Here is a 22735-nt window from a genome sequence, read left to right on the forward strand (position 1 = left end):
CTTATAAAGTTGCTTGATACGAATTCTTCTAAACTGTAAAAATATCTTACTATTCACATTTAGTTTTACCCAAACCACCAGTGCATAAATTAAACGATTTTAACCCCACCCATCATCACAAAGTAGTAATTAGATTTTTCTAGGAATTTGCAACCTCCTTTATGTTTCCCGGGTCACATTGCGATGGACTTTACACTTTATTGAGACATACTGATCGAGCAGTGTAGCACTGACAAAGTTTCTTTAAACAACTACGCGTGTAGCTAAAACCGCCGGTCAGTAGGTTAGGCAAAATGGCCACTGGTAAAAAGAAAAGAATCGATGAAATGACATTGAGGGAACTGGCTACAGTGATGGAGGCTCTTGGTGTATCAGACGAAGGGGTGGAGAACTTAAGCGACGCGAGGTCTCGAATAAGATCCGCCTTAAATGCGGCCGAAAAGACGTCGAACTCCTGGTCACCAGGAGAGGTAAGGTATTTCAGTGTAAGCGAATGTTTCAGAACCGTAAGGAATTTGGCCGGGGTTCATGGGTGTCCTTCAAGAGGAGCGGCATTTCGTGATTGCTTTGATGGAAGCTATGCGACGTTAAACCGTTATTGCTTAAGACCTAAGGAAACTGGCTGTAAAATAACAGTTTTTATTTCATTTATGTACGGCCCCAAAAGACACAAAACTGTTTGTTCTGCTGGAAATTTCATTTTCTCGTTTTAAGGTTACACCCGTTTCATGCTTGGTGCTTTTAATTCTTGAATTAAGTTTGGCAAAAGCTCGACGCTGATTTGGTTTGGCAAAGCGGATTAAGTTTGACGATGTCTGTCGTGCTATATGAATCTGCATGGTATGACAGAGAGTCAAACCTCGTGCTCAGTTATGCCGTGTCTAAATAAATTCATAAGTTTGGAAATGTTTTTTTTTTTTCGGATATCATTGTATTTTTGTTTTTGCTTCATTTACCACTGACTTGATACTAGTATCTACATAATTAAGTTCCACTCTGGCACGAAGTCTGTTTTTAACTCGTACTAATTCTTGCTCCTGTTGAGCGCATGCAATTAATTACAATAGCTCATCTGAGTTCGGCAAGACAGAAGCACGACGTATGAACTCATCAGTGCATTACATTTATATATGTGCGTTTACAGCACTCCATGAAAGCTCTATTTTTTTTTCTCGGAATATCAACTTGACTAGCCGCAGGCTCGATTTTAGGACCGCGTTAACGTTCTTTGAATATTTGGTGCTGATTAAAATCACCCTTGGTGTGCATCTTTTGTTGGGAATAGACAGCGTCATCAAGAATCTTTTTAAGGTCCTCAACACATACAAAAAAAGGTCAGTTCACCTACGTTCGAACAGTAAGAGGTACAAGGAATTCAATTTGCTGCATGTTTTGTTATTTTCCATCTTTTGTTGGGCATCGTGGCCTACCAACTCTGCTAGGTTAGCCTCGGCGTCGCACGCGCAAAAATGGGAGGGGAGGGGGAGGGAGAAAAGCGCGAAAGCTGGTTGAAGAATAAACATGTGTTTCATGTTAAATTCTCTTTGACCAAACTTTGCTTTGTCTAAGTTGTTTCTCGGTTTCATTAAACGTCTTAGGATTGTGACTTTCTCTGTTCTTCGTTTAAGATTCAATTAGGCATGAGTAATTTTACAATATTATTGTTTAAAAACAATTTTTCGAGGAAACGTATCGAAGAAGTTCGTCGGTAGTGTAAGACCCTGTTTACATGGAGTGGGGGACCCCGGTCTAGTGGGGTAGGTTTCTTTTGTTTTGTGTCCCCCAGAGCGTGAAAACAAAAGAAACCAACCCCACCAGACCGGGGTCCCCCACTCCATGTAAACAGGCCCTTTTAAGTCTTGGCACCTCTTCAACGGTGAGGTTTGTATTAGAGTTTTCTTTCTTTGGAACGCTTTGTACTTTTTGCATACAATTTCGATTCCTTTTTCTTGAGGAATGTTATTGTAAAGGCTGTTGACATCCTTCAAACAAGTATTTGTCTTTTGAGGGATGAAATCTAAAGATATGTTCGGCCTCTGTATTTTTACTATGATCCACCCTAGCGAGCCTTGGGCTCACAAGCCAGACACGCAGAGATCTTGAGAGATATACATGTGCGTAGTAGATTTCTTTACTAGTCAAAAATGCTTAATATGGTCAGATATTGTTTCTCTAAGGCTGTCTATGACAGCATGCTCTTTATCAGAGCCCGTCCGTTGATTTGATAACTCACTGCAAAATACTCAATACTCAAACGACACTTGAAAATATGCTAACCAGAGCATCAAAGTGAAAACCTACCAGAAATTTAAAACGATAGACAATATCAAATGTGAAGATTACCTTCACCAGGTCACCGATACGCGACACAAAATAACTCTAACAAAACTACGACTAAGCAACCACAAATTAGCCACAGGGACATACAGGACGTTATTCGAGACCGTTTAAGAAACCTGAAGAAAGAATTTGCCCAATTTATAAAATAGAAATGGAGGACGAATACCATTTTCTAAATATATGCCCTGCTTGCCAGGAAAAAAGATGTTCATTTATTTACTAGATCATTTGAGAAAATAGAATAAAATGAAAATAAGCAGAATGTCACCTGACAAAATATTAATGTTTCTAAAAAAAACCCAAGCAAAAAAGCTAAAATACAAAAACTATAGGCAAAACATGTATTCAAATGCTTTGAAAAAAGAAAAGAGGGCGCGGCAAAAAGTAAATACTCTTAAACGTAATTAATTAATAACTTATAAGTCATATATGGTTAGGAATTTTTGTTGTTTGTAATTTAGGGACTCTTCATATGAGCCCGGTTGACCGGGCTGGCCCAGTTTCCGAGATCTCACCTTAACTCTAAATCCTTTGTAAAATTTTCGATATGTTCATATGAGAGGGCGGGCTGGCTCGGTTCCCGAGATCTCGGTAAGCGAGCTGGAAATTTTGCCATATGAACACTTCATCCCGGTTACCGGGATGAATGGCGGGATGAATTCTGGCGGTCATGGCATCGTCTTGCATTACCTGCTGTATTTTTTACATCATAAGCATCCCATTTAACTGCAGTGATACAGCTTTAAGAGTTACCGATGCCAAGATAAGCCCAAGAGCTAAAATGTTTGTGTTTCGCTATGTTTGTTTTGTTTCCCGAATTTGGCGCCAGAACTCGTCCCCAGGATCTTTGACCTTTTCTCATCTCGGAAACCGGGCTGAAATATGAACCCGAGGCGAAATTCATCCTAGCCTGCGTAGCTGGCGGTATTGTGTAGTAGTCGAGTGAGATTTGGCGGCGGAGCCGTTGTAATATAGTCGAGTGAGATTTGATGACGGAGCCGTCATGAGCGGCGAAGCCGCGAGAAAGTGGGTATTTCAACCGCCTCGTCCCTACTCCCTTTTTTTTGAAACACGGCTCCGCCGCCAAAACTTTAATCTCGCACCCACACAATACCGCAAGCTACGGAGGCTAAATTCATCCCGGTAACCGAGCCAGCCCAGTCAATCGGGCTCATATGAAGAGGCCCTTTGGAAAAAGGTCGAATCGGATATACTGTTTAAAAACACGTATGCATGTATGTATGTACGACTCGGGCTTAAAGTGAAGCCTTATACTAAAGACAAAATTGGAAGCCTTAAAAAAAACCTCACTGGCAGAGGTCAAATTTGCAGATTAATAGAGTGTTTTCACATGACGTCACGGCGGCCATACAATGAAACGGCGGCCATGTTGGTGTCCCAAACGAGTCCTCTGGGAGTTGAACTCTTTTCTTATGCAAACGCTTTCTTTTGTTCCAATAAATTTACATAGATGCTGGCCACGTGAGTGAAAACACTCTATAGGGTATGCTGCCTTTTGTCATGCAATAAAACCCATTGGCGCCACACATTAGGGACCGGTCATTATTTATCGCCTGGGGGTGGGGTCGGAGGATTTTGGGCTAAACACGATGAAATTTAGCCGATCCCCCCTTTAAATGTTATTTTATTGAAGTGATCCCCCCTCATAACTATATATAACTTTCGTGATCCCCCCCCCCCATGTCTTTGTACCCATATTCACCTTTCGACGTGTATATTTAGTGTTTTAAACGTTCATATACAGGTAGTATTTCTAACTATGATGTACTTACAGCATAATAAAGCCGTTATCGCGCAGTCTTTTTTTAAAAGTGTCTCTTGATCCGTGTCTTTTTCTAGTCTGGATCCAGACGTCTGAATTCAGTTGACATACAAGCAATCTTGCTTAAAACTGCAAAGTGCTTGAAACTGCAATCAGTGCTTGAAACTGCAAAGTTACTTTTTTTAGAGTGCCAAATAGCAGTCCGCCAAGTCCCTATCAGCAGGTCATATTTAGCGACAATTTTCAGAGGACCACACTCTAAAGTCATTTGCAGGCGATGAGTTGGCCTATTTAGAAGAAGCACATAGGCGAATCACTACACTGCACGAGGAACTTCAGTCCGCATCCAATAAGTTGACAACAGCGCATATTAACCTGTCAAAGAAGTTTCCTTTGTGCGCGAGAAGATCAACAATGTCAAGAAGAAAGAAGGAAAATAAGAGGAAGGTCCGAAAAACCAAGGACAAGCGACTCAAGCAGAGGGCACCTCATCTCTTAGGAAACTTGACCTCAATCGAGGTCGCGGGGCAAATTTTCGGTTCAATCGAAGAGAATGATAGAGTTACTCCTGTAGATAGCATCAATGCTGACTTTGCTAAGAAACTAACAAGGCGTTTGCATCTAGACCCTTTGCTATGGCTACTAGAAAAGGGTATTTTTAGCACGACCCTAGCAAAAAATCTAGAGTAAGTAGCGGCCATTTTAAGGGCACAAAGTCCAGGATCAACCCGCCGAAGGGGACTAAATGTTGCTGTTGAATTGGATGACGAGGCTCAAGAGGCAAATGAAGTTGTTGAATGGGATGATGAGGCTCAAGATGAGGCAGATGAAGCAGTTGAATCGAATTTAGTATAGAGCTGACACAGGACGCCATTCCTGGAGAGGCGATAAATGGTTTATGTTTAAACAAACACGCTTTTGACAATGTTTCAGTTATCAGAAGTTTATATGGTTCACAATTCAGAATTCACCTGTCATGTTTAAAGATGAATATTAGCTAAGTCATGAGCACGTTATAAAAGGAAAAATATAAAAGCGTTAAAACAAAGCTTTCTCGATATAAATTGAAATGCACACATTCGCCAGTATGACAGACTTTCGTTTTTTAAATAAAGTTGTGTTAGAACAAATTGAGATTGCAAATGCTATCATCTCGCAGCAGAATGGGCACATTTATGTTGTATGCTTTCAAACTGGCATTGTTCAAGCAGATTTGAGTGGTCCCCCCTCTGAATCCTTCCAAAATTTTCAGTGACCCCCCCCTTTTGGGCTCTCAGTTACGACTGATCCCCCCGTCTGTTCTCCTAAAAATCAAGTGATCCCCCCCAAAATCCTCCGACCCCCCCCCCCAGGTGATAAATAATGACCGGTCCCTTATCGAGAAAAAACCGTTTCTAAATAGAGATACATAAAACAAGTATTTAAATATATAAAAAAGCTTAAAAACAAACGGTTTTGTCATGTGGTCGCTAGAGTTTGAGAGCCAGCCACTCAAATACAAAATCCGATTGGGCCTTCTTCGCTTTCGTAAGACTAGAATCAGCCATGCATGTACTTGTACAAACCTCCTCAATTAACTAAACCTTGTAACATAACAGCTTTACTTTTTTAGGCCTTCTCCGTTTTATCCGAAGCTAAAGAAGATGCCAGGAAAAGACGGCACTTACTCTATTTTTACACCACAGCCGAAGCTTTTTTGGGAAGAATGGATGAAGAGATGATAACTTTACTTCAAAAGCATACGGATCATGTAAAAGAGAATATTGAAATGCGTATAAAGCAACTGAAAAAGACGGAGTACTTTCTTCTCGTAGCAGGTAAATGATAAACCTAAAAAAAAAAAAAAAAGATCGGATACGTATGGAGAGAAAACTCGAAAAAAAATTTCTGAGTTCCACGGAAGGGAATATAACCCATGACCTTACGTACAATGGTCGGATGCTCTATTTGTTCACTAAAGGTTCTTACAACACAGCTTAGTTTTTAGTTCCAGCCTTTTGGGCTCTGAATTAATCCAAAACCTATTGATGAGGATTACCAGTCAGAGAAGGATAAATATCCACTGGAACGTTTTTGAAGCCTTCGATAAACTCGTTATGCCTGATTTTCGAAAATCAATAGGTAAGCAACGAGTGCTGCTCGTTTATTGAAGCATTACAAAGAATCTCGATATGGGAACTTGTGAAAGTGTTGCTCATTAGTCAATTTTGCCTTCCTCTCATTTGCAGCTCAGGAAAGTGATCGATTGAACCAACTTTTTTTTAGAGTTCGGCTGGTGATCTTCGGTTCGGGGTTCTTTCCCCTTTGCCAGACCGACCAGCCAGAGACCAGGGAAACTAACCAATGGGAAATAAAACGAGGTCACGTTGTTCGATTAAAACAAAGTTTCCGACTGGACCGAAGCCTTCTACGTACGTTTCGACCGAAATTTCGATTACTTCACTGTGTGCAGGGAGAAAAAACGAGAATTTTTGAAAATGGAAAACAGGTTTCATCCGAGAATTCTTGGACATGTATTTCAATAAGAAGATCCAGATTGTTAGCCATCTACAAAAAAGTTTCCGAAAAATTCGGTTGGAAAACAAACTGAACGGCTGAAAAGGTATAGCAGTCCTGTTTTCCAGGCCGGAACGTCGAAAACGGAAGTTATTGCCCCCGCAGGGATTTCGCCCAGAAGGCGAAGTCCCGAGGAGGGACTCTAGTAACTCGCGCGTATATTAAGGAAAGTACTTACAGTTGAAATATACAGTCATACGGTCAATATAGAAAAAATCTCGATTTGCTTGAACAGGGCCTACGAGGAATCGGTAGGTAATGATGACGTTTCTATTGTTTGCGCCCGCAAGTACGAAATGGTTAGGATGACGTAAAACACAAAAAGCTTACAATCGCACTTCGATACTCTTTTGCGTCACGTGCTATCAGTGACATTCTGTGGAGCAGTTGTTATGAAAGTTATCGACCAAAAGACACTCGTTAAGCGCAGATGAAGTTATAAGGTGCTTAGAACAGTGTACGTTTTAACACTAAGTGAGTTTGCCAGACACGAGTTCACAAATCTTTGCCAGTGAAAACCTTCAGCTGAACCTTGCCAGACACTCTTTCTCTCTCTTTGACCGGAAAAAGACTCGGCCCAAAACAAGCAAGACGAGTGAATGATTCAACGGCTAGCTTATCACTGGCAGAACTATGGACGATTACAGGAATTTGCCGATCTTCAAATTCTGTGCTGATTTATTCCCTGCTCACAGATGTCCTTCCGCTATAAAGCGTGAATTGATCAAACGTCCTTTAATTTCTGAGGCTTACTTTCCGGCAAATAAAGTGAACTAAATGTAAAAAGCGAAATAAAAATAGCGAAAAATTAAACTTCTAATTAAATCTCTTCTTATGGTTTAGAATAAACTATTCTCGAAACTGAGAATGTTTTGATCAAAGCTTTTTAAATCGAACCGAAACTGTGCATCGAACCTTTCGTTTGTTTCCTGTATTTATTTCACCTATTGTATGGAATATGTGTGAACATCTTCACTATGAATCGGTATTTTTCAAAGAGCTACACAACGAGCAAGAATACTATATACAGAGCGGGGCCGGGGCAGCTGTGGTGTCAACTATTACTAGTATAGTATTCCATTCTTCGAAGCTCATCATAGTACCTGTTTTAGACCTCTGCGGCTGTTCTCCGTAAAATGGGACGGATTTGTAGAATGGTAAACGCGATTCCCGAACAGAATTTACCAGTCTTGAATTTTGTTTACCATTTGCCCAAGGTGTGAACCATGTAAAATGGGCAAACCAGAAATAAACGGATTTCCCAATGGAATGTACCCTTCGTTTTGGTTTATTTACAGGTGAAACGTCATCTGGTAAAAGCAGCTTGGTCAATCTCATTCTCGGAGAGGAGATTCTACCTTACTCCCTTCTTAGCACAACGTCCACCATATGTGAACTGAAGTTTGGAGAGGAACGCAGGCTGGTGGTGCATTTTAAAGACAAGGATCCTGAAACAGGACTCCAAACTAAGGAAATTTTACTTGAGCAGCCAACAGGATCTTCTGATCAAAGCTACCTCGATCAGATCTCCCCATACATTCACGTCAAGACTGACCGCGAAAAAGGCTCAATTGTAAAAAAGATCGAGCTCTTTTGGCCGCACAACGTTTTGGAGGTAGATCGAGCTCATTTGGTCGCACAATACTCTGTAGGTAGACTGATAGCAGAGCTTCCGTGCGCGCCAAGCACGCGCAGCGTAGCCCATTGCTATACCAATTGGAAACCTATGGATGCGAAAAAAATTTGGTTATGACGTCAGCGTACGCCTGCCCGTGAGTACAGACAGAGGGGGAGGGAGTAGAGAGACTCTGTAAGGGGGGGAAGGGGGGGATATTTAATCAGTTTAGAGGCAACCAATAGAGTTGCTTCGGTAAAAATTTTGAAGTTTCTTGTTTTTGTCTATGGCAAAAGCTATGAAAAATGAACTTTAAAGGGTTTGCTTTTAGCTTGGTCACACTTTAGTCGCGCTCCAGGACTAGCCTAGTCTCAGACTGGTCAAAATTGTGACAGCAGAATTCATGCGTAAAAACTTATGTAGCTTCTAGAAAATTGTTTACCGACAAATAAAGCTTTGAGTAAGTTTTTTCATTTTAGGTCTGTTTGCGGGATAATTTTTTTTCTTAAATCACCCAGCCCACTCCCTCAAAAGGTAAACGGAAGGCTCCTAAATTTAAGAATAGATTTTCGGATATCTTGGTACAGGCTTAAAGTTTATGATTTTTAATATAAAAATTGTGTTTATGAACGGAAGTTTCGCTGTTAGGCTTGGCAAAATCTATATATTAGTTCCAGCGGTAGATCAAGGAAATTAGGTGATAATTCTTTGTTTACGTATTTATGGGAGTATATAGAAAATTACTCACGAGAGCTCTCATTACTTTAGATGAATGAGTTAAATTCTGATAGCTGTGTTACCGAACATTTCAAGGAATTCTTTGTGGAAGATATAATTATCAAGATCTTTTTTTTTTTTACAAATTTTGTAACATTTTTCCAAATTTTGGTTATGAATCATAGGCAGGCTTAGTAATCATTGACAGCCCTGGTGTCGGAGAATCTGAAGAGAAGGACGACATGGTAATCCAATATCTGCCTGAAGCCTTTGCTTTTATGTATGTCATTAACAGTTCAAACGCTGGTGGAATTCAAAAAGACAGAGTGAGTATCTTGATCAGCTTCGCTCGATTTTGCGCATGCGTTTAGTATAGAAGTTGCTAAGGGGAGGAGAGGCTTAATTCCCACACACCCCTGCACTCCATTCCATGTGATTAGAATTTACCCTCTGAGCGTCAGATTTCACGTGTAGTTCCACTTACTTTTGATGACGTTTGTTGTTTTTACCCACGTACGTACCATACCATCCTGAGAGACTCAGGGGCAGATAGTTGCCATTTCAAGTTCACGTTGATTTATTTATTTTTCTTCCCTTTTCCTGTTTGAAATTCGGATAGTTTGAGGCTCAAAATATGAAAGCAGCAGACCAGGAGTGACTTTAACCGCCATGAGTATGGCAGAGGATGAGAGAACTAAAAAGATATTCTCTGGAACATGGAGTTTCAACAAGCGCGAGGAAATCTTCTTTGCAGTTAAATGTCAGAATGGTTTTGCCGGGTGGATCTAAACTTCAAAAAGATGAAACTAATGATATGCAGACACACTTGTAATTCATGACACTGCAATGTGCTTACATTCTCGTCTCGACCGAAATTTGCCTACATCACCGGTTTTATCTCTTTCGAAGTTTAGGTCCAGTACTGAGGCGGGGATTTCCCCTATAGGCACTTACACTCCTCGTTCCTGCAGTTCTCAGAGTTCTGCCATGCTCTTGGCAGTAAAGTCGGTCTTATTTTTCTGCTTAGACATTTCCACAACGGAACTATTCGAGTTTCAAACAACGAAAGGAATGGAAAATATATAAATAAACGGGAACATGAAATTGCGACTCAATTTGTACAAGTAAAGTATGTGGGAGAGAGCGGATGGGGCTTGTTTACAACAAAGGTCATCAAAGGTCACGTGAAACTACACGTGAAATTTGACGCTCAGAAGGTGAATATTCTTCATTAGTTCTACTTGCAACTATAACTTGGAACTATATGACTTTTTTTCTGTGAGGAAGTGCAAATATATTTTCTAGCCTCAGAGTGAGCAAGTTTTGTAAATAGCATTAGGAATACCCAGTTAGGTTGATATGCTGAGATTGTACAAAATTTCCTCAATTAAAGACAGTAATGGCTAAAGCCCAATCAAGTAAAAGATAAACGGCAAGATTTAAGGCGTGGCAAAATAATATGGAAGACGTTTCGTTTCTGGGTAGTTATTTTGATAGTGGTACCGTTTTGGACCGACTAAATTAATGATGCTTTGTTGTTTAAAAATGAGCGAATTTTCTAATATGGCAAAATACATGGAGAATGCGCCATAGAGCTGCAAACTGAGGTCGTTTTCCGATGAGCATTCGCTACCAATGTTTGTCAGGACAAGGTAGATTTAATGGAATAACAAAAACCTTGCCATCAGCTATAGAGGCAGACGAAAATATGTTCACCTAATGTTTGCCTTACAGCTTGAAAAACTGCTGCAAAGAGCGAGGAGCGTGTTAATCGGGGTTCCAAAGGAAGGAAAAGAAGAAGGCGGAATATCGCTCGACATACAGGAAGATTTGTTATCCAAATGCGCTTTGTTTGTGTGCAACAAGTGGGATCAAGTGGTTCAAGAGCAAGAAGTTGAGTCGGTCAAGAATGAAGTTGTAAAAAAACTGAAAAGAGCCTGGCCCGGCATTGATCCCGAATCACAAATCATCTACATGTCAACCAAAAGAGCTACTACCGCTCAAAACCTTGGTGTTATCTCCAAAGACTTTTCCTTTTTAATGGATGGAATGAAGTCGGTCATCTTACAGAGCATTGAAGCTAAGTTGGAACTTCATTGGAAGTAAGCGTTAATCTGGGCTACAAATACATTTACTCCTCGTTGTAACTTTCTAATTCCAGTAACCTGATGCCTGAGTCTTTCCATTTTTCTTTTCTTTAATAATGATTGATGATCTGAATGCAAGAGGGGCAGCTATGTGGAAAAATGTAGATGATAATACAATTTCTGGGGTGGTATGTAAAGGTCAAGAGAGCTGAATATTCTGCAAGTAGTAGACGATCTCGTAAGGCAAGCAAGGAATGTCGGATTTCAATTAAATGAAAGGAAATGCAAAGATCTCAGGATTAGCTTTGTAAGGAACGAGCCAGTTTTTCACCCTATCTGCGTAAATAACGGTCCGCAGACCCTAGAAACCGTGCACAGTGTGAAATTGCTAGGACTTACTATTAACGGTGATATAAAGTGGAATGCGCACTTGTGTCGCGGCCTACTCTCAGGGACGTTAAGTCGCTTTAAGTTACGGCGACTTAAGGTGACTCGACCCAGTTTTTTTGGGGGGGTACCATCCTACTATGAAGCTCTCTGGTTTCCCCACCTTTACTTTTATCCTAAGTCTAACACATAGAATGGATAACATATAGATCAATCTACAATATAACATAAAATTTTTGGCGATCGGAGTAAATGTCACGTGGTTATAATGCCACGCCCCTTTTAGGTCTGAGTCGAAAATCTGCTGTTGCCGGCATTTTTTCGTGAAAATCTCTCGGTTACACATAGTGCGCATTAGTGCCTTGCGCTGAACAGAGTTTCACCAAAATCGCAAAGACCCAATTTGAGAAATTCAGCGGTTTCCAAATTTAGGTCAATGACAGACTAGAAACAATAGACAACTCCCAAAGCACAAACTCAGCGAAAACGCTAAAAATCTTCAATGTTTACTCAAGTTTGGGCTTATAGAAGGTAATGTCACAGTTTTTCAATGACCATGAAATTCAGAGTCCGGGTAGTTAGTTAATCAATTGTGGCCCTAAAAAAATTTGAAGGAAAAAAAACTACGAATTTTTAAGAAAATGCTTTTTTCGTGAGAAGGACTCTTAAACGCTGACAAACGTCAATAAATAGCGAAAAGTATAATTTCTATATGTTTGCTTTGCTCGAAATCGCGCTCATTTACAAGGCCCTAAAGCGTTTTGCTGACTGGCAAGGACCCATCTGTTATAACGATGCCCAAAATACAGAGATGAATCTCATAGTTTATTAGATATAATCCGTGTAAAGTTTGCTTATCATTTTCGCATAAATTATGACCTAAATTTGGAAACCGCTGAATTTCTCAAATTGGGTCTTTGCGATTTTGGTGAAACTCTGTTCAGCGCAAGGCACTAATGCGCACTATGTGTAGCCGAGAGATTTTCACGAAAAAATGCCGGCAACAGCAGATTTTCGACTCAGACCTAAAAGGGGCGTGGCATTATAACCACGTGACATTTACTCCGATCGCCAAAAATTTTATGTTATATTGTAGATTGATCTATATGTTATCCATTCTATGTGTTAGACTTAGGATAAAAGTAAAGATGGGGAAACCAGAGAGCTTCAAAGTAGGATGGTAACCCCCCCCCCCAAAAATGGGTCGAGTCACCTTAAGGTCCCAGAGTAGGTCTGTGTCGGAAAAAGTTAGAAAGGTCTCAACAAGATTAAATTTTCTAAGACAACCAAGAAATCGCATCCTGAAATCCTGAGAGAAAAGTGTTAAAAATCCTGAGACAAAATTGTTTAAGGGCCTTGATAGATAATCGTCCAGGGACGGTTCGACCACAAACATGCAAACAAAATACATTTCTACCTCTTGTTCATTCTTCCAAGGCGAGACGAAGTCAGCCGGACTAAATACAGGGCGAAGACTACGATGTTAGAACTGATGTGCGTGTTGGGGGTGTCGAAGCGCATAAAAGGGAGAAACATCGCATCGTTTTATTTGTAATAATTTATAGTATATGCAATGTTAATTAATTAAGTAGTCCACAATTCATTGAAAATTCGAGTCGACAAGTTTCAGTTTCGGGAGTAGCTTAACAGAGTAGGAGGGAGCCTAACACTAAAATCAGTGTTAGTTAATTTGAAATACTTTTAAAGGATAGGGTGCTAAGTAATATCACTGCACGAAATATCGCCTTTGCCAATAACCTTTTCCGCCGGGTCTCAGGAGGTTAAAAGGCTGTTTTTACTTATGCCTTTCATTTATTTTCCAAGTTGGTTAACACAGCGCCCTTCCCTTTCCTCAAAGGTGCGATTTTTTTCTTTGCGATTACTTCTTAGCAGAAACAAATAAACGTGCTTTTTTTGTTTCAGTTGGCTTTACACACTTCTTTCAAGGATTGTAGTTCAAGCAAAAATGTTTGTGGTAAATGCTTCCAGAAGCAACGAGGAAATTAACCAGAAAATGAAGGAGATTAATCACCGCTTGGAGGCAATTGGAAATAATCAAAAGAAAGTGATAAAGGATCTGCACAGATCTTTCAACGAAAACGTTAATGGTGTTGTGCAGCAACTCTGCGAATACCTCTCTTCAGAAGAAGTAATTGAGGAGTTTACATCACGGTCGTCGGACAAGCTTCTAAGTCTAGATAAAGAGATGTCCTGGAAAGAAGAGAAAGAGGAAATCACCACCGTAATGTCTAGCCTGTTTCAAGAGATTGTAGAGCGATGGGAGGAAGAAAACCAGGTGTTTGCAAATGCTCGCCTCATTCTCCTGCAAAAGTTTCAGGATTGCTACGACGGTGTTGAATCTGAGCTTCAAAATCTCCAAAGCGATGCCACCGGTGTTCATGGTGGCGCTGGCATTTCAGAAAAGAAAACCCTTAGATTTAAATTTTCCAACGCCCGAAAGGCGTTAATGCAGATGAAGATTTTTACCTTCGGGGCGCTTTTCTTCATCGCGGGCGCGATCGATGACGTGTTCGATTCTGAGGTGTCGGACTCTTTGGAAAATTTTTGCGTAGCTGACTTCGAAAATTTTTGGACAAAAACTTTCAAAAATTTCCTCGCTACCAGAAGAAAGAATAAGAAGCTTAGAAAGTTTGTCCTAATCAAATTAAGAGATGCTAAGCTCTATCTTGATCACATTGAAGAATGTCTTCCAGCACTGATAGAGGCGGACAGAGAACTATATAAACAACTCTCACGTAAACTGTTGGAGGAAACTCGTTGCAAGAAAAAAACAAAAGCTCGCTACCAGCCAATATTGGTTGATGGGTCACAACTAAGAGATCAGCTAGCACTATTTGGCATAACAGATGTTTGTGTAGTCAAAATAGACCGAGAAGAATTAGACTGGAATGAAGAAATGTCATCCCACCTTGGCAGTGGGGCGTTTGCTGCAGTTTACAAAGGAACAATGACAAGAAGGGAAGAGGTTACGACTGTGGCTTTGAAGGTGTGCAATGAGGCGCTTAATGCCGATAATGCCAGCGAAATCATGCAGGAGATGAAAATTTTGAGGCAGGTTGAAATGTTTCGTTTTGTTTTTTTACGTCCCTAATTGTTCTTGTAGGTCGCACAGAGTCACATTAGTGTGTTGTGAAGCGGACCCCGATTATAGATGACTAGAACGTGTAACTACAAAGCAAAGGCAGTACATTCTCCTCAGTTGTTTTAAATCCCACGTGTTGCCTGGCTGGGAATCGACCTCAGACCTATACTGCTTGCTTTGAGGGTACGAATTATGTAAAAACGTCTCTAATACCTTGAAAATTATATACTTTACATGGCATGGCACTTGGTAACACTTCAAAGAAAAAAGAGAAATAGAAATTTCTAAGCTTAATTACAATACTTATTACAACTGTCATGAAAAGTGAAAGGAGGTGGAGAATTGTTTTCTGTACTGTGCTTCGTGTAGAATTTACATATCAAACACGAGAGGCAGTGTTTCATCACCTCAACACCGGGAAAAGAAGTTATAAACTTTACGACGTCTAGTGGAGTAAAATATGTTTGAGACACTTTTGGAATGTTGATATAACTTTTCAATTAAGGAAACGTTTCCGTAGGAGACGTTAAGCTGACTGCAAAAACAAGAAGTATCTCATCAGATTCGCCCCATGTGAGGGAATCCATGACAGTCTTGGATTCTGGATTCCACCCTGTGGATTCCGGATTCCGAGTACTGGATTCCGGATTCCAGCTCAGTGGATTCCGGATTCCAAAAAGGGCTGGATTCCAATTTTTTTCTGTTTTAATGCTTTTCTTCGCAATTCGTTTTCGTGTTCGAATCTTGCTATATTGAAAGACGTTGTTTATAATGCATAACAAGTTTGTTTTCTTTTTCGATTTAAAAATTACGTGAAGAAATGTATTACTGTTGCGTAAGGGTTCATTGGGGGACTGTCCACACCTCAACACCGCGGAAAATAAAAAAACAAACATCGCATCACCGCAAAAAAACGTAGCGAAACACTGACATCGCAATTTTAAATTTTGTCCTTCGATTAATCTAGACCAAATCTCCATATGATTAGGGATCTCGGATCTCGGAGCTGGTTTAGTGATTAGTAGAGAGTGAGACTGACCTCAAGACTCTATTTTTCACCTTCTCTATTTTTGCGAACTCTATTTTCAGTCATGCAGATAGAAAAATGCTTAATTAGCAGAAACAAAAGAACTCTTGCAGATCATTCCTAAATATTCGCGTTTATTCATTTGATTGCTACATAATAAAGTATTGGGAAAAGGTACAGTCATTGCCAGGGAAAATCGAGCTGCAATTTGCAAGAAAACGGCCTAACAAAGTTCTTGTGTAACTCCAAATTAATTTTTCCTATCTATGCCATATCATAAACCAGCGAAGGTTAATCAAGTCTTTTGCTATCCACCAATAATATAATAGAAGGTTCATTTTGTTTGTATGTCGTTACATTCGTAGTTTTCCTTGTCCTGTCCGAACGCCTGAAACAGGCTACGTCGAATCATGTTTGCAAATTCTTTTGGAACATTAAAACAGTATTTCGAAGTAATATTATGTTTTAGGACATTGTTTTTCGTTCTTTTTCTACTTTTTATTGGAATCACTGTCATAGCGCAAAAAACTAAATTCGGTTACTGCTCTTTTGTAAAACTTTCATTTATAGAGACACAGTAAGCTGCAGAACACGCGCATTAGATATCACTTCTTAACTGAATTGCTTTCACACTTTCTCATATGACTCGTAAGACACGAATTTTAGCCAAATTCCAAAAATTACACTTCTTCTAGGACGGGATAAGCATATATACTCAGTAAAAGATTGACAATCAAAAAGAGCACTACAGAAGATTAAATTGGACTTCAAGCTGACAAAAGTGGTGTCCCGGTCAGCGTGGCCCTAAAGCGACTAAAGTTGACTGTGTCACATAATTGTCTAAGAATGATAACATAGCTCAAAATAAATTTCGGACAGTGGCCGGACCACGTTGATCCACTAAATAAATTTTGACGCTGTCACGTCTCGAAGTTTATGACTGGTCAAAATAAAGATAAAAAGTCAGTAACTCTTGACAGTCTGCAAGCCCAAAACTATCAGTTACTTGGTCTAGTTGCTGCTGAACCATTTAAATCGAGTTAAAAAGTGGCTTAATAGACAAAACGGCTCAAAACGTAGTCAAAGATAGCCTGATTTGCCCGCGTTCAGTCAAAACTGTAGAGTTGAACTTGTTTGCTCTTTATTGACTTACGCTACGCAAGCATCCTTGCTGGACAGCATGCGAGAGCAAACCGACCCGTCCTCCCTCGCCCTAGAGGTCAATGAAATCCCTAATCTCGTACCCAGATCTCTTGTTGACGAAGCCAAAGGCGAGACTTGGCCCCAGTTGTCGCGTTGAATTTGATGTTAAAAAGATAAAAAAGAACACAAAAATTAGTTGGTTCATACTTAAGATGTGCGCATAACCACGTTTTGATAGAAGAAACTTCACGGCTCTATCAAATTCGTTGTTTAACACGTCAAAAATTGAGGATTAATTTCAAGCATACGCTCTTTCATGGCCTGTCACATTCCTGACAGGCAATCACGGATTTGACCAGATCTCGCCTTTGGCTTCATCAATAAGTAAGAGATCTGAGGGTGAGATTATGAAGTCCCCTGCGAGTTTTACTTCATATTAGCGCGTTCTAGGTGGCTCTAGGATCCATTTCAAAGAAAAAAAAAATACGGTCTAAACTGATCTCAGGTCGGTCTAATTTCCGAAAGCGACCTGAATGTGAACGAGGCCTAATCGCAACTGTAGAACCAGAAAACATGAAAAGTCCGTTTGATCCTCGATCGAGTCTGAGATGACTGAGAGATCGAGAGAGACTTGCGCATTTCTGACACGTTGGCTCGTTCTAAGCGTTTAACAATGTATACGATATTTTCCCCAAGGACGACGTAAAATTTATTACATTCAATTATGATTGAGAAAAAAATCAATCAGCGGGCTTAAAACTATAAACTTAACGTTTCTTTTGTCCATGATTGTGACTTGCTTGCCGCCACGTTCAGTACAGTCCACAGATCGACACAAACGAAAAATCATGCAGCTTTTCCTTTGGCACGTTTAGATCTATCGCAGTCAGCTAAAAATTGGTATAAAATTTCACTGCACAGTATTACAGGTACCTTTCTTTCTCAGCCTTTTGTTTTTGCTTGTGCTTTCCAATAACAGTAGAAAAGAAAAATCCAACAAACAACAAACTTCAAACTGGTCTGATCGAAGAGGTGGCGAGATTTCACTCGAATGCCGGGGGATGAATGAAAAAGGCACCCACCGCGTGCTTGCACGTGATTACTTTAGTGACAGCTGATTGGTACGGTTCTGACAGTTCTTGGCTTATTTCTCAAATAAAGATTATCGAAACCATGAAACTGTTCTCAGGGAAACTACTAGGACCAAATTAGGTACTACGAGACTGTGAATTTCTTTTTTTTCTTTTTAGATAAACTGTTGAACGTAGACGTTTATTTTCAGTTATGAACCAGGAGGACCAGCAAGGTTCAAGAAAAGGTTCACCTCAGGTGTACCTTTTCCAGTCCTATACGAGGTCAAAAAGCTCGCATAAAATCGCTTTTGATTTTTTAAAGTTCAGCAAAGCGAGTGAACAACAGAGAATCAAAGATAGCCAGAGGTCGAAGTTATTCATAACAATTCAATTTAAACCTTAAAAAGGCTGCGCTGTGTTCCCTTGAACTCCCCCCCCCCCCCCCGCCCCAATTTTGTGATCCTCCCAGCCGCTCATAAGCAAGGGTTCCCTAGCTATAATTATAGAATTTTAACCATGTGGCCGTGACCTCGACCTTTCATATGGAGCTCGTGGACTATTGTTTTGACACCAGATATACCGATATTATGTCGTCACATTCAGGTCTATACCCTCGGGAGGCTTTCCATAGACTAGCCTCCCCGCAGACGTCCTTTGGGGTTCGTTCGTCACGCATTCATTTCTCCCCCACGGATGGTTTTTCTTACGAACGAGTAGCTCAATTTAATCTGGAGTGGATCTTTAGTAAGCTGGATTATGGATTCAAATCTTTAGTAGGATTCCGGATTCTTAGTGCTGGATTCCGGATTCCAAAGCCCAGTATTCCGGATTCCACAAGCAAAAAATTCCTGGATTCCGGAATCCGGATTCCCTTACATGGGGTGAATCAGATATAAATCACGTCAATATAACCTGCGTGAGATTAATAATTCCACCTATATTTCTTCTGTTCACCAGAGTGCTTAACCACCCTCACATCGTTCAGTTTTATGGCATATCTCTTGTTCCGAGCACCTCGAGAATGATGTTTGTCATGGAGAAGTGCAAAGGTAACTTAAAGAACTACATCTTCAGAGAACTAAAGTCAGCTGCTGGTGGATCTAAAAATCCTACTATCGTCGGAGACTTATGCCGTTACGCAAAAGAGATAACCGACGGTTTGGCTTTCATTCATGCAATGGAAGTGGTGCACAGGGACCTAAAGCTGGAAAATATCTTGGTATGGAGCTCGAATATTTTATTAGGATAGTAAATATAATGTCGTTTGTTCGTGTGTGCAAATTGAATTGAGGCAAGGTAATCTTAGGACGACGTCTTCTTCCTGAATGTAATGTCAAAACGTCGGACATAGTGAGAATCCTAATGTCTAAAATTTCAGCTAGGGGTGTTTTTTTTTTAATTTACTTTTTTTTTACACTTTACTGACAATCACAATGGTAACAAGAAAAAAAGTACAACGGAAAAAAATGGGGAAGTACAGTACTGCAATTTACGGGTAATTTTGTAACATGTCACTTGTTCGATTAACGCTGGTGTTACACATAACATAAAAAAAAAGAAAGAAAATTGAAAAACTGCATACAGAAATTTTCCCGTTCTGCAAACTGGTGACCGATATCAAGGTATTAAAAAAGTGGAGCTGTGAAGTTAGTCTGTCGAGTAACACTTGATTTTTGGGCGATCTGACTTTTGCGATTTATTCGGTTTTCCCACGATTTAGCACAAAAAGTGTTACCGGAAAAAAAAATAACAACGCAAGTATAAAACGGACATGGATCTCAATTAATTTATTTACCTGAAATGCAGGTCGAGTTTGTTTTACTGGGTTGGTCGGAACGTTGATTGTGGGAAAAAGCGACTCAGAAGATGGGGCATGAATGTGAGCTAGCCGTAATAAGAGCAATCAACCGCACAGGGACAAGAAAATATAGTTGTATATTTTTTTCAATGGAAATGAACGCGAACATTCATTCCCAGTGAGAAAACCATTAAGACTGGAGCAAACGCAAAAATACCAAAAATGATTTAAAAAAAGAGACAATCCCCGAAAAAGTTAAACTCTCTCAGCGAGTTTGAGTCTTATTTAACGTAAGTTTCGTATTAAACACCTCTCTCCTACTAAAATGAGTATTCGGAAACCAGTTTTGTTGACGTGTGAGGATGGGCGATACCTGGAGGTTAAGTTAAGGGACATTTTCGGAGCAAAGAGACCAGTAAATCCTACAGTTTACTGTTCTCCAAAAAAAAAAAAAAAAAAAAAAACGGGAATCTATTGACCAGCCCGCTGCCATGCAGCACGGAAGTTATTATTTGTTTTGTAATTTATTGGCTTTAATTAATTAACTTTTTCGCACTTAAATAGTGAATACAAAACAAAAACACTGCAAAACTTTACCAAATTACTTTAAAAAAACACTACAAAAACATATCCAAACATATCTTTATGCAAGGAAGTTATTAGAAAATATACATTTACATACCTACTTATGGCCTTGGCTCCCACGAGTGTCCTGTAGCTCAATGGTAGAGAGTCTGGATTAGTAACCAGACTGTCATAGGTTCGACTCCTAATACAATTACGTACTTATTACGCGCTTGTTATAACATAATATATTGTCTCATTAAAGTTGTCTGAAGAAAACACAGTAAAGATTGCTGACGTGGGCCTGGCCAAAGCAGAAGTAGACATCACCGGCACTTTTGCAGGAACACCTGTTTATATGGCACCGGAAGTGCATCATTCCCGAGTCTACGACTCCAAGGCAGACATCTACAGCCTGGGGCTGATAATGTGGGAGATGTGGTACGGACAGCAGGCCTTTGCAGACGCTCCGGGAAAAACATCTCAAGATTTCTTTAAGTGGGTGGATGAGGGTAACCGTCCAGTTCACAGGCAGGGTTGCAAGACGCCTCCATCCTTCTGGGAACAGCTGATGACACAGTGCTGGGACGCGAATCCAGTTAAACGCCCCACAGCCAAAGAATGTCACGAAAGAATAGTCAGTTCTGTAAGATCTGAAACTTATTTTATATAGAATAAGTAGTAACTAGCATATGTCACAGCTTTGTGACAAAATTCCAGATGTGTCAGAAAAAGGATTCAAAAATTAGAGGCTTCTCTGTTGTCTCTCTCAAAAGAGGCAGGCAATCATAAACCAAATAGAAATTTGATCAAAATGAATTTTGATCAGATCTTTGATAATCCGCTAGAAAAAACAGACACAAACAAATAAAAGCAAGGATACTTAGTTAGTGAGGGAAAATTTACGTTTATGCCGAAAGCCTTCAATTTTCCAAAAAGTTAACTAACAAGAAAAAAGTTATAGAATATGTAGATGTTAACTTGTCGTAGTTGTAACGCTGTGGGTTTACTTGACTTTTGTATCATCATTGGGATTACCGTGTAGCACGAAATTTTTGCGGGAGTTTATTTTTGCAGATTGGCGATTTCTTGTGTTTTGCGGGAACTGATTTTTGCGATTTTCAGAAAGTACCCAGTACCAGCATTGATAATATTTTCGTTTTTAGTGAGTACGTGCAATAGAAATACATATTTTTAAACAATAAACCAGTATTTCATTGTATACCATTTTTTTTCTGAATGAAACAATGCGGCGCAAGCATTCCCGCGGTAAATTGTCATAGTTTAGTGTTTATCTTTTTGTTATTAATAAATAGTCTAAGGATAAGGTTCTAGGTATTTACAAAGGGTTCCTGTGAAACATGGACCTAAAGCGAACTGCGTAGCCTGTATATTTATAGTTTTTCTCTTGTCTTTTTCCGGATTGTTGTTCAGTAACAAAAGATAAGTAGCAAAGACAATTTAAAAAGTAGAAAAGTAAAAAGTAGATGAGTTTTAAAAAAAGACGAACAGGAGAGTAAATGGTCTCCTGTGAGGAATCATTTGTTTCCTATTTTTAGAGCAATAGGCTGTTTGCAATCAAACTAGCTCTACATTGATTTCGGTAATTTACAAAGACTGAGTAGCGAGGCATTAAATTTTGAATGGAAACTTTAGTTGTTCCAGATTACTTTAATTGTTTTTTAAATGTTGGTTTATGAACTTGAAACTGATGGGACACTGATTCACTGAAGCAGTGCTAGAACCAGTCACTGATGTTGACAACATCCACCCCTAGAAATCTGATGTTGATGATGGTCCCCTCTGGGAATCTGATGTTGACGACACCCAGTCCTGGGATTCTGGTGTTGATGACTTTCACTCTTGGGAATCTGATGTTGATGACACCCATGCCTGCAAGGATATGTTAAAAACACGCAACCCAGGGAATCTGATTCTGACCAAACCCATCATGGGGAATCTGTTGTTTACAACACCCACCACTGGGATTCTGATGTTCATGACACCCACCTCTGGGAATGTGATATTGACGACACGCACTCTGGGGAATATCATGTTAACAACACCCACCCTTATGAAAGAATCCGATGTTGATGACACCCACCCCAGGGAATCTGTTTTTGATAACACCCACCCTGGGAATCGGATGTTGACGACACCCCCACCGGGGAATCAGATGTAAAAAATAATGCCCCCCCTCCAGGCCCCAGAGAATCTGATGTTGACGATGCCGACCCCGACCCCCAAAAGATCCGATATTAAAAGAACTTTCTCATGGAAGGTATCCGATCCAGATTATGTTGAATTAAATCAATAACCTCTTTCTCACACAGTAATCTGCAAAGAACCTTTGGTATATCGGCAAATAGCTCACGGTCAAATCAAAGGAAAAACATGCTGGGAGGCAAAGGTTATATTTTGAAGCGGTTTTTCAGTTCACATTCTCCCTAGAAAGTATTCCAGGTGAACGCAGTTGGCGTTCAGCTAATTTTTAGGTTAATTGACCATTATATCTCTGCTGTTATTTATAGTGCCGTATAAA

General features: G+C 40.0%; 1 protein-coding gene across 1 annotated transcript; it reads left to right on the top strand.

The window, feature by feature from the left end:
* Window positions 1–172: 172 nt before the first annotated feature.
* On the top strand, window positions 173–21848 carry LOC140953876 (uncharacterized). Its single transcript, XM_073403254.1, has 8 exons — window positions 173–470; window positions 5736–5940; window positions 7978–8294; window positions 9197–9337; window positions 10746–11113; window positions 13409–14557; window positions 18789–19050; window positions 20459–21848. The coding sequence occupies exons 1-8, from the start codon at window positions 294–296 to the stop codon at window positions 20864–20866; spliced, it is 3027 nt and encodes a 1008-aa protein (XP_073259355.1). The 5' UTR covers window positions 173–293; the 3' UTR covers window positions 20867–21848.
* Window positions 21849–22735: the final 887 nt, after the last annotated feature.

This window comes from Porites lutea, chromosome 12 (assembly GCF_958299795.1).
Source record: "Porites lutea chromosome 12, jaPorLute2.1, whole genome shotgun sequence".
Classification (NCBI taxonomy): Eukaryota; Metazoa; Cnidaria; class Anthozoa; order Scleractinia; family Poritidae; genus Porites; species Porites lutea.

Bases quoted from the DNA above. Each gene is read 5' to 3' on its own strand.
- LOC140953876 (XM_073403254.1), top strand. From the start codon at position 294: ATGGCCACTGGTAAAAAGAAAAGAATCGATGAAATGACATTGAGGGAA. The intron at 5,941-7,977 runs GTAAATGATAAA...GTTTATTTACAG, and splicing joins GTACTTTCTTCTCGTAGCAG to GTGAAACGTCATCTGGTAAA. The intron at 14,558-18,788 runs GCAGGTTGAAAT...TCTGTTCACCAG, and splicing joins CAGGAGATGAAAATTTTGAG to AGTGCTTAACCACCCTCACA.